Here is a 15,137-nt window from a genome sequence, read left to right on the forward strand (position 1 = left end):
CACGTGTCTGAATTCCACTAACATGTTACATATCCTAAAACTAGCTTATCAGCAAATCTCGCAGCACTGCGCGCGACAGATACTAGAGCAAGGCATGCCAGAAATACGAAACCTAAAGCTTTCGAAAGGAAGCCTTGGACATCACGTGCGTCGGGGGTCCAGCGCCATCTGATTGGCCGTTAACAGTTGTACAAGGCGGAGCAAAAAGCATCGTTTTTCCGTCCATTTTACGCTTGAAAAACTCGACCCTTTTCTGGACACTTTCTAGACGCTGACCAATTAATCAATTTTAATGAATTTTTAGTCGTTTTTCCGTCCAATGACCATATACGGAAAAAAACGACGTTTTCGTGTTTGCAGTGAATATCACGGACGTTGTCTTAGCCCAGCCCTTGACGGTCACAGCTGATCACTTTGGAGACATCGATGTCACATTCCTGTGTGACAGCATCACCAGAACACTTATCTGTGCCGGAGTTGACAAGTTGAGTGGTAAGTTTTTGTTTTTTATGCATGTATGTCATTGTATACTGAACCGCAAAAGAAACATCACCATGGATAGAAATATGAAAAACCTTATTTGTCCAAACACTGTCAACATACTTTGAGATGTATTAAAAAGATCTGATCATCAAGGTTGAAATTAAAGTGTTACATGTTCTTAAAATGAAACACAAAACTTGTCTCTGAGAAAATGGCATCACAAGTCAGTATCTCGTGTGTCCACCATGTTCATTGATGACTGCCGTGCAACGTCGATACGTTGAATGAATGTGGCGGTTGATGAAGGCCATAGGCACTTCAGCCCACACTCTGAGGAACGCCTGACGCAGTTCAGCTGCAGTCATTCAGCCGTCTTTGAATGTCGTCCTACAAGTAGTCAATGGGATTTTCATCGGGACTAAGGGCAGGTCACTGCATGGTTCTGATGCCATTCTGCTCTCTTGCTGATCTTGAATTGTGGGCACGGGCGTTATCATGCTGGCGACGTGCCAAATGAAATATGGCGTGTAGTCTCAAGACTTGATCAATGTACCGAGCTGCTGTGACACCATTGCCTCTCCCTGGACCGATATTCTTGAAGACAACAGGGCCAACCCTCTGTGCAAGACCAATATCATCCCACACCGTGATGCTCGGACCACACCACGAGTCTTTCTCAACAACACAAACATCCGAATAACGTTACCGACTGTTGAGATGCAGTAACCACTCTCACGTGAGAAGAGGACTCTTCGCCAATGCTAGTGGCACCAATGCTTGTGCTATGTTGCCCACTGGAGACGATCCCGGTGATGGCATGATGGCAGAATGAGTCCTAAGTGTGGCCTATGACAGTGGAGCTGTCTGCTCGTCAATCGTCGACGCACGATGTCGGCACTAATGTGTCACTGGTGTGTCCCCTTTGTCTGTCGAGCAGTTCCCGCAGCTGCACAAAGCAATCTTGAAGATGCTGTCGCAGAATCAGACGATCCTGACGTCGGGTGATGTCTCTTGGTCTTCCACTACGTGGTCGGTCATCTGTAGTGTTGGTGGTCTGGTACCGTTGCTGGAGCCTGTATATGGTACTTACGTTTTTGACCTCAGACAGTAACTAAAAAAAAATGGATTAAGTAAACGAGTTACGTTTGATGTTTCATGTAAAAATGTTCCTTAAAGTCTCTACTTGACATGACACGTGAAAAAGATCTGAAGTGGTATGACCGCCACGTGCCCGGATGGTGCATTCCACCCTACGTCTCATGCCTCCAGTCAGATGTTGGATCTGTTAATGGGTCAACAACAACTATTCCTGATGCAATTCGCGTACATCTTGTACAGGAGGATCTCGTGCCTGTATGCGCCGCCCAAGAATATCCCAAACATGTCCAAGGGGGTTCAAATCTGGGCTCATTGCTGGCCAGGGTAGAGTCGTTATTGCATTTGCCCTCTTGTAATCCACGCTTGCATGCGAATGATGAGGCCTGGCATTGTCATCAATGTACTGAGGTCGAGTTGCACGAGGGTGGTTGTCAAAATGCTCAGTTGCCCTTTATGGTGACCAAATCCAACCTGCAACCATGAGAGATACACACACACACACACACCCCCCACACACACATCCCACCCCCACCCGAAACCTATACCGAGACCCCGCCATATGCAACAGTTGGTTTAATGTTTCTGGGAGTGAAGGCCGTGTTCCGGTGCCTCCGAACTCTCGTTCTTCCATCAGTGACGTTGAGCAGAAAGCGACTTTCGTCTGACCAATGTATCCGTCTCCAAGTTCTCAGATTCCAGTTCCGTCGCGTTATACACCATGCTAAGCGAGCTGCTTTGTGATGATCTCTCAAAAAGGGACGCTTTATGACTCGTCTAGCCCTCAGTCATGATGCTTTCAGCCGGTTCCTGGCGTTTCTGGTGCTGAAACGACGATTGTGCAACCACAGCTATTAAAAAGGGTGATCGGCGATTTGTCGATTTGCCATCTTGGGGCGTTTGGTAATCGCCTTGGAATAACTGTTTAAAACTGAGATTAAGAAAGCAATTTTAACGTTTGGATATACTGAGTTTAGAGATACTCGACGGTATACCATGCATGGCACGTGAGCTTTCGTCACGCATGACTGATAACATCATCTCGAGAAAACATAATTCTTCCCGCAATTATGCCTTATTTACTGTTACAAACATTGGAACCAAACAATGATGAAATATATTAGGGTGTATTGTTCAAGTTGTTTTTGTAATATTTCAAGATGTATTCTGGTGCGTTTTCAATGCTGTTCAGTATATTAGGATGTGCTTAACTGTTTTCTTTATGTATATATTTCTTAAACGTTTTGATTTACTTACAAGCGGCCACGTCTCTGCACTGGAACGCTGGAACGCTGGAACGCTGGAACGCTGCCATATCACGCTGTGTGAACATTTTTGTGACGTTAATGTCAGTCAGATACATGAAATATGGAACATATACCTTAATTGTGATATACACGTTAACATATGAGGTGTTGATTCCACACAAGTGGAACAAATTACCTACAAGCATGCAGAAAACACATTCCCTACACAGTTCATCTATGTTCCATATGGCGTTTTTAGACAAGTGGCAATGGGTTCATCGTGGCTGCCTATATCTCAGCCATTTAACCCTAGGTGGACCCAAAATACTTTGTTGGTTAAGACCCAACGTTGCCTCGACACAAGGTGACAAAGCAGGACCATCCAATCTTCATTTTCTAGTTACATATTTTTATCCAACGTTGAGGATACCAACACCTTCGAATGCGTTATCCATTTCGGGAAGATATGCTAGGCGTAAATATCATGAACAAACCTTAAATAACGCAGTGGTTAACAACACATTAGTGATATGCTTGGTGTGACCTCATGTGACTCCCTGTCACCTTTATGTGTCGAGCAACCCAGAACAATTGCACTACATTTTGATTTAGTGGAGAGGTGTGACAACAACCTAGGCCTTATCGTATTACCTAGCACCAGGTGTGACTATAACCTGGTCCTTATCGTATTACCTGGACCGAGGAGTGACAACAACCTTGGCCTTATCGTATTACCTGACACAAGGTGTGACAACAACCTTGGCCTTATCATATTACCTGGACTGAGGTTTGACAACAGCCTTGGCCTTATCGTATTACCTGGCACGAGGTGTGACAACAACCTTGGCCTTATCGCATTACCTGCACGAGGTGTGACAACAACCTTGGCCTTATTGTATTACCTGACACAAGGTGTGACAACAACCATAGCCTTATTGTATTACCTGGCATGAGGTGTGACAACAACCTTGGCCTTATCGCATTACCTGCACGAGGTGGGACAACAACCTTGGCCTTATCGTATTACCTTCACGTGGTGTGTCAACAACCTTGGCGTTATTGTATTACCTGGCACAAGATGTGACAACAACCATAGCCTTATCGTATTACCTGCACGAGGTGTGACAACAACCTTGGCCTTACCGTATTACCTGGCACGAGAGTAACAACAACCTTGGCCTTATCGTATTACCTTGCACGAGGTGTGACAACAACCATAGCCGTTTCGTATTACCTGGCACGCTTACGCGATTTGGATTAACTTCATAGAGCGAAAAGGTCCCTGCTTAATGTTATGTACCAAAAGGGCTTAGAAGGATGGTGGGCGGCGGTGGGGCAGAATACTCCTGGTATCATAACTATCTGATAGTAACACATGTTCTTGATATAGCCCGAAACGTTCGTTGGTTTTGAGATTGTGGAAATGGTTTTGTAGCATATTCTCAGAGTAAATTTACAAGTACAACATATTGGTAAAAGGTGAGTGAGTTGTGTTAACAGTGTGTGTGCGTGCGTGCGTGCATGTGTGCGTGTGCGTGTGTGCGTGCGTGCGTGCGTGCGTGCGTGTTTGTTTGTTTGTGGCTGCTGTAGCAGTCTGGACTAATGCTGATTTTATAGTGCTAGCCCACTGAGATACCTTGTCGCAGTTTAACATGCATATCCCACTCAGGCACAAGCCCACCAGTCCTTGTTTTAGCCCCTTGATGCCGCGCGCCAGACAGGGTCATAACTAGTATTATATTTTAACGTCTTATGATATGACGCGGTCGAGGATCCACGCCCGGACCTCCCACTCTCATGCCAGGCTCTCCATTACAGTGTGTCCATCGATCCCGAGTTGTGACCCTGATGAGTTATAGCCAGGCTACCACGATGTCCTTACTGGAAATAAAACCTGGGCGCTTTAAGCAGTCACATCATAACGATTATCGGAAGTCTATGTCTCATCGTTAATATTGCTTACAAGTAACTCCCTTATTTACTCACTGAACTGATATTGAAAATATAATCGCATGTTTTTCTGAACTTGTAGAAGCAGCACAGTCGACAGAAACAACTCCAGTCACAGTACCCGGTAAGTTGAATATATATATTGAATTAACACTAACTTGGGGAATGTTGACGCAGATATATGCGCTACCCTACGGCTAGAACTAATAGTATCTACATATAGGAAAATCTTAAATCTTTCAAAATGTCTGGATTAGTGAGTGCATTTTTACGCCAAGAGGGAAAACATTTTCAACCAAAACCTCGGAGGCAGACGACTGGGTCACCCGTGCCCCCCAACTTATATACCGTCTAACTGCAAGAAATACCAGAAAAAGTAAGAAAACATCGACATACCTTATTGTGAAACAATACAGTGTATCGGGGTAAAAAAGGGAATTCGCTTAAAGCGTGCAAGAGAAAAAATACGTGCATGGTCTACGTGCAGCTGGAATATTTCTAAAAGCGGCGTTAAACAATCACTCACTCATGATTCACAATTTCTTGTTTAAGATGTAACGACCACCAGTGTCGACACCTCCACGGTACCAACCGAGAAACCGTTCACCTCCAATAGACCGACGTCCACGCCCAGCAGACCGATGTCCACGCCCAGCAGACCCACTGCTACTGAAGACACGGACACTCCAACTGATGCTACTCTAGGCCTTGCTATCGGACTGTCTCTGCTTGCTGCCGTCTTACTTATACTCGCTGTCGTCCTCATTGTCCGCTATCGTCATGTAATAGGAAAATACATCGTCACAACACGTGATAGTGACTTCAAACAGACCGACGTCCATGCCAAACAGACCGACGTCCACGCCCAACAGACCGACGCCCACGCCCAACAGACCGACGTCCACGCCCAACAGACCGACGTCCACGCCCAACAGACCGACGTCCACGCCCAACAGACCGACGCCCACGCCCAGCAGACCAACTGCCACTGAAGACAGAGACACTCCAACTGATGCTACTCTAGGCCTTGGCGTCTTACTTGTAATCGCTGTCATCCTCGTTGTCCGCTATCGTCATGTAATAGGAAAATACATCGTCACAACACGTGAAAAGGACCCTAAATATATCAAAACCAAATTTTTAAACTATTACTTACTGTAAAATGTTTGAAGTCAAATAACTGATTCGCGAATTATTTTTAGTACAGACATTTCAACTTGCTGGCTGTACGAAGTGCTTGCCAGGTAAAGTTCTAAACAGTTCAGCATCATCAGTGGATGAATGAGTACATATGATTTTAAGCAGCTTTTACCAATAGTCCAGCCACATCACGGCGGTGACAACAGAAGCAGGATCACCACAAAAATACGAATCAGGCATTATTATTTTACCAGGACAGTGTGTTTTCTTTTAAGCAACTTTCATAAACTTCCCCCCATTAAGAAGACGCATATGATAAAAATGTGCCAGTCATGTGTGTTTTAAATTGCCTGAAACAAAATATTGTTATTGCAGACATATATACCACTAAAGGAGTTCATGTCAACAACATGTTTAGGTACCTCACTGTATTTTCCTTTTGTATTTTTTCTGATGAAAAGCCTTTTCGAACATATATATATTTTGTGTATACTCAGAAACAGATATGCAATTAAACTTGTTGTGTGTTCATTGTAGTTACTGCAATCGAGTTGACTTGATTGGTCAATTTCTTCAGCATTCAGTTCCAATTGAATGGAAAATGATAATCCACGTATATGGATATGTACTACTTTCATCGGCCTGGGGGGAGTGAATATGGTTTTACGCCGCTTTTAGCAATATTCCAGCAATATCACGGCGGGGGGCACTAGAAATCGGCTTCACACATTGTATCCATGTCGACACCTACCAATGTTAATCCTCTACTGTTAATCTTCCACCTACTATAGAAACTAATGTCCAAAAATAACGATACTTACTTTTTATAATTCATTTTGAGTTATAAGTGATATACTTTATATGAAAACACATTTAAACATACCCTTCGTACCAATCCAAATGTGATCGGTGGGAAAAAGCCGGAACATTTGACAATTTGTGTAAAAAACGTACACTTTGCAAAAACGATGTCATGTGCCGTAGCACGAAATCCACGTGCAGATCTACTGTTAAATCTGTTGACCCGACACGTTAGGAATACAACACCAATACAAATGCCTGCATGCTAAAATATGATTAAAATGAATTTTTGTACACATGATGTAAAAAGATTGCTCTAATGGAATATACCAATATTAATTTTCTCGTTTTGTTTTACTTCCATAACCTTTTGAACACATGGTATTGTTTCTTTTGGACATTAGTTTATATTATGTACTATGTCTCTCATTCAGGCTTGCTTGACAACGGTATAAGGATATCTACTGCAACGTCGCTTTTACAGTTTTAAATAAGTTGTTATCCATAAAATTGTGTCTATCTTGTCATCCGTCAACTTCTAAGTAATGCCTATCAAACAATTTAGCTATATTGTGACAGCCACCACAACACAAATACATTATTGACACCACGAACCCAATGAAAATGAGTACTCCTCCATTCTGCGTCCAGTCCTGTCATGGTCCGGCACCGGGTGCGGTGCAATTTAGCGTCTCATGTTGTAAGGTGTCTTGTCACCAGAAAGTTACCACCGGCATCCTTTCAAGTTGTCACTGGTGATCACAATTTTGAGTATGTAAGACCTGACAGTGTGTTGTGTCCTGAGAGCTACTCCTACTCCCTGTATGACCTGACAGTGTATTGTGTCCTGAGAGCTACTCCTACTCCCTGTATGACCTGACAGTGTGTTGTGTCCTGAGAGCTACTCCTACACCATGAAACAAAACAGAAAAACACATCTAAGCTGGTCTGAGCAGCGATGGCATATGATGACAAACGCCCCGTCAATGCATTTTGGACCTACATAAACAATCATTTTTTTTTCAAATTGCAACAAGATCCACTCAGTTCCGCTTACACATACCCAACTAGGTATACCACTAGAAATACGAGGTAAATACAACAAAGGGGCGGAGGGGTAACCTTGAGGTTAAAGCGTTCGCTCGTCACGCCGAAGACCCGGGTTCGATTCCCCACATGAGGTTAATGTGTGAAGCCCATTTCTGGTGTCTCCCTCTCTAATATTGCTTGAATATTCTTAAAAGCGGCGTAACAGCATACTCTCTCACTCAACACACCGAAGAATCCTGTAAAGTGTGCCGTACATCGTGTCAGCTTGTTTTTAGGAACACAGCAGAGGGAATGTCTAGATATAGGAACACTACAAGCTGTGGCGGCGAATCGATATGTTTTCTTAATGATAATAGAAAGGAGGTTTACTACCCTGGATCATCGAGGATGAGGCGAAACAGATAGTTTTCGTTTGATGAAGCATTTGTTCTCAAACAGGGGACATAGTGTAGCTGTGTTCGTTTGTCCACAAAGCGGTTAGCAGTAATCAAGGTAAATCAAACAGTTGACAGTGTGTATTGGGATTCGTTTGTTAACACAACAGTCAACATTACTGCAGTTATGTCTAAAAGAAGTTTCAATGAGCAAATTTAGACATGAATGTTAGGAGCGTTGCTATCATTAATCATTTAAAGTATCATAAAACTTCGATGAGGGCTAAGCTAACATTAGGAAACATGTTGCAATAAATAATGTATGGGTAGATTACGACAGGGGCGAACGTCACTTTGAAGTGCACATCAGGTGTATAAAGGTCACCTTAAGTACCGGGTGTGGTGCAGTTTAGCTTCCTATGTTGTCAGCCAAGGTGTCAGAAAAAAGTTACCACCGAAATCCTTTCAATTTGCCCTTGTTGATCACATCGTTGAGTTGGTAGCACACACCTTCCCGTGATAAAAACACAGAAAATAATATCCAAGCTGAGGTTGAGACAGATGTATTTTGTTTGAGAGGCATTACTTAGAAGTTGACGGATGACTAGATAGACACAATTTTATGGATAACAACTTTTTTAATACTGGGGAAAGCGACGTTTCGGTATAGATCCTTATACCGTTGTCAAGCAAGACTGAATGAGGGACATAGTACAGAATATATATAGTAGGTGGAGGAATAACAGTAACAACAATTTTGCATACATGAGTGGGTTAACAACGGTATAGGGATCTATACCGTAACGTCGCCTTTCCCAGTATTAAAGAAGTTGTTATCCATAAAAAGTGTGTCTATCGAGACAGATGTAGACAAATGTCCAGTCAGTGTCCGTTTGTCAACAAAGCAGTTAGCAATAATCCAGGTGTATTAAATAGCGGACAAAGTATAGTTGCGTAGGTGTATTCCTTTGTTGTTACAACTATCAGGAATATTCCAGGTGTATCAAACAGTCGACATTGTGTAGGTGTGTTCCTCTGTTGAAACAACAATCAGGAATATTCCAGGTGTATCAAACAATCGACATTGTGTAGGTGTATTCCTTTGTTGAAACAACTATCAGGAATATTCAAGGTGTATGAAACAGTCGACATTCTGTAGGTGTATTCCTTTGTTGAAACAACAATCACGAATATACCAGGTGTATCAATCAATCGACATTGTTTATGTGTATTCCTTTGTTGAAACAGCAATCAGAAATATTCCAGTTGCAACAAACAGTCGACATTGTGTAGGTGTATTCCTTTGTTAAAACAACAATCAGAAATATTCCAGGTGTATGAAACAGTCGACATTGTGTAGGTGTATTCCTTTGTTAAAACAACAATCAGGAACGAACATTTAAGGTGTATCAAACAGTCGACATTGTGTAGGTGTATTGCTTTGTTAATACAACAATCAGGAATACACCAGGCGTATCAAACAATCGTCATTGTGTAGGAGTATTCTTTTGTTAAAACTACAATCAGGAATATTCCAGGTGTATCAAACAATCAGCATTTTGTAGTTGTATCCGTTTGTTAACGACGTTTTCAGTAACATTCCAGCTCTTTTGAAAAGGTCGTCAGGCTGCGTATATCAGCTGAATGAAGGTCATCTGAATGTGGGAGGGAAGACTGAAGTGATGCAAGTCTTTTATGACACCACTGATCACAGATACTGTGCTGACCAGTCAAAAGCCATAATCGGAGAGGTCCGGGAACTCATAGTCACAATCATTGGATCCGGACACAACGCAGCACAGGTTCGAATCCAGGTTCACCCCAATTATGTTTCTAGGTTTGTCAGCACGATACCCGTGCTCGTGGGTTTCACCCAAGTGGTAAACGTGTGAAACCTGCATTACTTTGGGCTTTCCTACGACATCAAGCTGACACGCCGTGATATAACTGGAATACTGTTAAAAGTGGCGTTAAACCCAACTCACTCGCTCGACGAAAATAACATAGAGCGCCGCCTTTGATACCCGCTCGCACAAAACGAGACTCTGACGTCATGACACAAAGATTGGGTCACGTTTACGTACATGAATAATGTGATATTGTTTACATGTATATTCATTTATGAAAATTATATTCTCCACTTTGTTAGGTTGCGGTGAGATGAAAGGGAGTATTATCATAACAGAATACTGCACTTATGTTGGGACGAGGATGTACGTATGCTTGTGTGTGTGTGTGTGTGTTCAAGTAAGTAGATTGTATGTATGAGTGTGTCTGTTTCAGTGTGTCCGTGTCTGCATGTGTATATGTGTGTGTACGCCTGTGTGTACGCATGTGTGTGAGTATGTTCGTATGTGTGTGAGTGTGTATGTATGTGTGTGGGTGTGTATGTGTACGTTCAATGTATGTGTGTTTGTTTGTGTATGTGCATATGCGTGTTTGCATATGTGGTCATGTGTGTGTGTGTGTGCACATAGGGCCAAACACAACATACACACTACAACGAACCTGCCATACATGTACGCACCTAGCCATAAAAAGGTGAGTGCAATAATCTTGAACACGACATTAAACCCCACTTTAACCCGCCATTACCACCCCCCTACCCCTCCCCCTATACATGACATTGTATACAATTATAGTTCCCTCCAACAGTTTGGTAACTGAATATAATGGTTATTTCAGGACAATACACAACCAAATATTCCCGAGAGACTCTTGCGCAGCCTGCGTAACTGTGGTTCCCGATGACATCATTCAACAAGTTCCTATATTATATGATTACATGATCAGTTTTCTCTCTCTCTCTCGAGAGAGAGAGAGAGAGAGAGAGAGAGACAGAGAGACAGAGAGACAGAGACAGAGAGACAGAGACAGAGAGACAGAGACAGAGAGAGAGAGCTGTGTCGTGCAGTTACCTGGGCTTAAGAGGACACGTTTCTAGGGGGTTTGCTCCCACTGTGACTGCATAACACGGTTGCGAAATAATGCCTCTACTGTTTCAAGCTTTTGTGTCGTGTTCAGCAATATGACGGTATGGCCCCGAAGCTATCTTTGACATAATAATTTGAAATGGATAGACGTCTTTTTCATGTGCACAAACTTCAGCAAGCAAAGTAGATATTGTTTATATTCTTCATATGATACTGGCATCCTTCAAAGACTCATTGGGGGCGTTGGTGGCCCAGTCGTCTAAGGCGCCGCGATTCGCTACATACAGTAGGGGATCGAAACGGGGTTTTAAGTATAGTATGGAGAAACGATTTTTTTAGTATGACAAAACGTTTTTTTAGTATGAGAAAACGTTTTTTTATAGTATGATGAAATGGGTTGATTAGTATGATGAAACGGGGTCTTTGGTATATTACGGAAAAGGGTTTTTAGTATGAAGAAACGGGTTAAGGTACATGGGTAATGTGATATTGTATGATGAAACAGGGTCTTTAAGTATGACGAAACGGGGTTTTTAGTATGATGAAACTGTTTTTTTAGTATGATGAAACGGGTTGGTTAGTACGATGAAACGGGGTGTTTAGTATGATATGATGGGTTAATGTACATGGGTAATGTGATATTGTATGATGAAACAGGCTCTTTTAGTATGACAAAACGGGTTTTTTAGTATGATGAAACGGGGTGTTTGGTATGACGAAAAAGGGTTGTTAGTATGATGAAACGGGTAAAAGTACATGGGTTAATGTGATATTGTTAACAAGTTTCATATGGAAATGATATTCTCCACTTGGTTAGGTGACGGTGAGATGATAAGGTGTATTGTAATAACAGAATACTGCACTTATGTTTGGACGAGGATGTACGTATGCTTGTGTGTGTGTGTGTGTGTGTGTGTGCGTGTGGGCGCGGTGTGTGTTTGATTGTGTAGATTGTATGCGTGAGTGTGTGTTTGTGTGTTTATGTGTCTGGATGTGTGTGTCTGTGTGTGTGAGTGTGTACGTATGTGTCTGTGTGTATACTCATGTTTGTGTGTGTTTCTGTGTGTCTGTGTGTATGTGTGTCTTTGCGTATGTGTACGTGCATTGTATGTGTGAGTGTGTAAGAGAGAGAGAGAGACAGAGACAGTGTATGCATTTGTGTGTGATTGTGTATGTATTTGTGTATATGTGAGTATGCATGTATGTGTGTGTATTTTTGTATGTGTGTGAGTGTGTACGTTTATATGTGTGAGTGTGTATGCGTCTGTGTGCATATGCGTGTGTGTGTTTGCATGTGTGTGCGTGTGTGCACACAGGGCCAAACACAACATACACACTACAACGAACAGACCATACATGTACGCACCCAGCTATATAAATGTGAGTGCAATAATCTTGAACGCTACCTTAAACCCCACTTTACCCCCGCCATTACCTCCACCTGTTTATTTGACATTGTATACAAATATAGTTCTTCCAACTGAATATGACGGTTATTTCGGGACAATAGACAACCAAATATTCTAGAGAAACTCATGCGCAGCCTGTGTAACTGTCGTTCCCGAGGACATCATTCAACAAGTTCCAATATTATATGATTACATGATCAGTTTTCTCGAGAGAGAGAGCTGTGTCGTGCAGTTACCTGGGCTTAAGAGGTCACGTTTCTAGGGGTTTTTCCCGTGGTCTACTCCCGCTATACCTGCGCTATCATGCCTCTACTGTAACAAGCTTTGGGGTCGTGTTAACGAAACATGGCGCTATAGCCCCGACGCTATGTTTCACATAAGAATTTAACATGGATAAACGTCTTTTACAACTACAAAGTGGATATTGTTTGTATGCATATTCATGATATGATATCCTTCAATGACTAATTGGGGGCACGGGCGGATGCACAAAAAGTTATTAAGGCCGAGTATAACCTACGATACATGTTATACACACTGGCAACAATTAGAATCACATTGTTACAATGGCATATTACCACAAAACTTGCACATCCTTAAACACGGTAGTCCGTAAACAATCACAGATGTGTCTTGTCAAGGCAAACCAGAGTCCAACGTAGGATGAACGTCATCAGGGTGAGATGTCTGAAGCTTAATCACAGAGCGTGACCACGCCATCCCATTCTCGTCACCTCATAGGACAGACACCGGATAGTGGTGACCTACTCTACCGAATCTTAACGCGGACATTTTAAAGTTAATCTGAATATATTTTCGTTTTCGATGTATTGAATTTGACTAAATCAGGTATATGACCTGACCGTTTTCATGTGCTTATATTAGAATACAATAGAACAGAAAGTAGTTTTGTTTCTGAAATGAAACAGCGGAACGCAGGTGTATATGTTTATGGAGCACTTTGTCAAACATGTTTGTTTACATGGGTGAATGAGAGAGTACCTGATGTCATAAGTCACAGCTTTCTCTAAGGACAATCGAATATGAACCATCAAGACCAGTGGTTGATGGCACAGGTATATGTTACGCCGGGATACGATGACACACAATCAACCAAGCCACATAATAATTGTAACAAACTATGACACACAATCAACCAAGCCACATGATAATTGTAACAAACGATGAAACACAATCAACCAAGCCACATGATAATTGTAACAAACGATGACACACAATCAACCAAGCCGCATGATAATTGTAACAAACGATGACACACAATCAACCAAGCCACATGATAATTGTAACAAACGATGACACACAATCAACCAAGCCACATGATAATTGTAACAAACGATGACACACAATCAACCAAGCCACATACTAATTGTAACAAACGATGAAACACAATCAACCAAGCCGCATGATAATTGACACAAACGATGACACACAATCAACCAAGCCACATGATAATTGTAACAAACGATGACACACAATAAACCAATCCACATGATAATTGTAACAAACGATGACACACAATCCACAGAGCCACATGATAATTGTAACAAACGATGACACACAATCAACCAAGTCACATGATAATTGTAACAAACGATGACACACAATCCACAGAGCCACATGATAATTGTAACACACGATGACACACAATCCACAGAGCCACATGATAATTGTAACAAACGATGACACACAATCAACCAAGCCACATGATAATTGTAACAAACGATGACACACAATCAACCAAGTCACATGATAATTGTAACAAACGATGACACACAATCCACAGAGCCACATGATAATTGTAACACACGATGACACACAATCCACAGAGCCACATGATAATTGTAACAAACGATGACACACAATCAACCAAGCCACATGATAATTGTAACAAACGATGACACACAATCAACCAAGCCACATGATAATTGTAACAAACGATGACACACAATCAACCAAGCCACACGATAATTGTAACAAACGATGACACACAATCAACCAAGCCACATGATAATTGTAACAAACGATGTCACACACTCAACCAAGCCACAAGATAATTGCAACAAACGATGACACACAATCAACCAAGCCACATGATAATTGTCACAAACGCACCCTCATTCACTTGACAGAGAAGCGTAGGAACATAAAGAAAACGTACCTCAAAAAATGCCAAAAATTGATCATAACCAGAAAGAGTGTTGTACGCTCCGGTCTAACACATTATTATTGCAGGTACATCTAGGCCAGCTGTGCTCGTGCAGTTACACCTGGTTCGGCAGTGACAGATATTGAAGACTCACTCACTCACTCACTCACTCACTCACTCACTCACTCACTCACTCACTCACTCACTCATTACTCACTCATTACTCACTCACTCACTCACTCACTCACTCACTCACTCACTCACCTATCCGCCCGTCAGACCAAACACACACCCCCTTCCACACACCTTCTCACTCACACGCACTCATTCGGGTATTAGGTTGCAATTGGGACTCTCATAGTATCGTCTTACCTAGCCTGCATATGTGCAAGCTGCCGTCATCTTGTTTTGTTTGCCAGGTTTATACAACAAACAAAAGAAAGGGACTATTTCCTCGGGAAATGTTTATGTCGCTGCTTGTTCCTCGA

The 15,137-nt window shown here is 42.2% G+C and overlaps 1 protein-coding gene across 1 annotated transcript; it reads left to right on the plus strand.

Moving 5' to 3' along the window:
• The first annotated feature begins 368 nt into the window (after positions 1-368).
• LOC124122835 lies at positions 369-6,982 on the plus strand. The gene is made up of 3 exons (XM_048401890.1): positions 369-492; positions 4,858-4,899; positions 5,328-6,982. Exon 3 carries the CDS (start codon positions 5,417-5,419, stop codon positions 5,765-5,767), a length of 351 nt encoding a protein of 116 aa, XP_048257847.1. The 5' UTR covers positions 369-492; positions 4,858-4,899; positions 5,328-5,416; the 3' UTR covers positions 5,768-6,982.
• The last annotated feature ends 8,155 nt before the right edge of the window (positions 6,983-15,137 follow it).

The sequence above is a fragment of the Haliotis rufescens genome, unplaced genomic scaffold (genome assembly GCF_023055435.1).
Source record: "Haliotis rufescens isolate VD_foot unplaced genomic scaffold, xgHalRufe1.0.p SCAF_24, whole genome shotgun sequence".
Lineage (NCBI taxonomy): Eukaryota > Metazoa > Mollusca > Gastropoda > Lepetellida > Haliotidae > Haliotis > Haliotis rufescens.

What these genes read in the sequence shown, in the direction of transcription:
- LOC124122835 (XM_048401890.1), top strand. Translation starts at nt 5,417, where the DNA reads ATGTCCACGCCCAGCAGACCCACTGCTACTGAAGACACGGACACTCCA.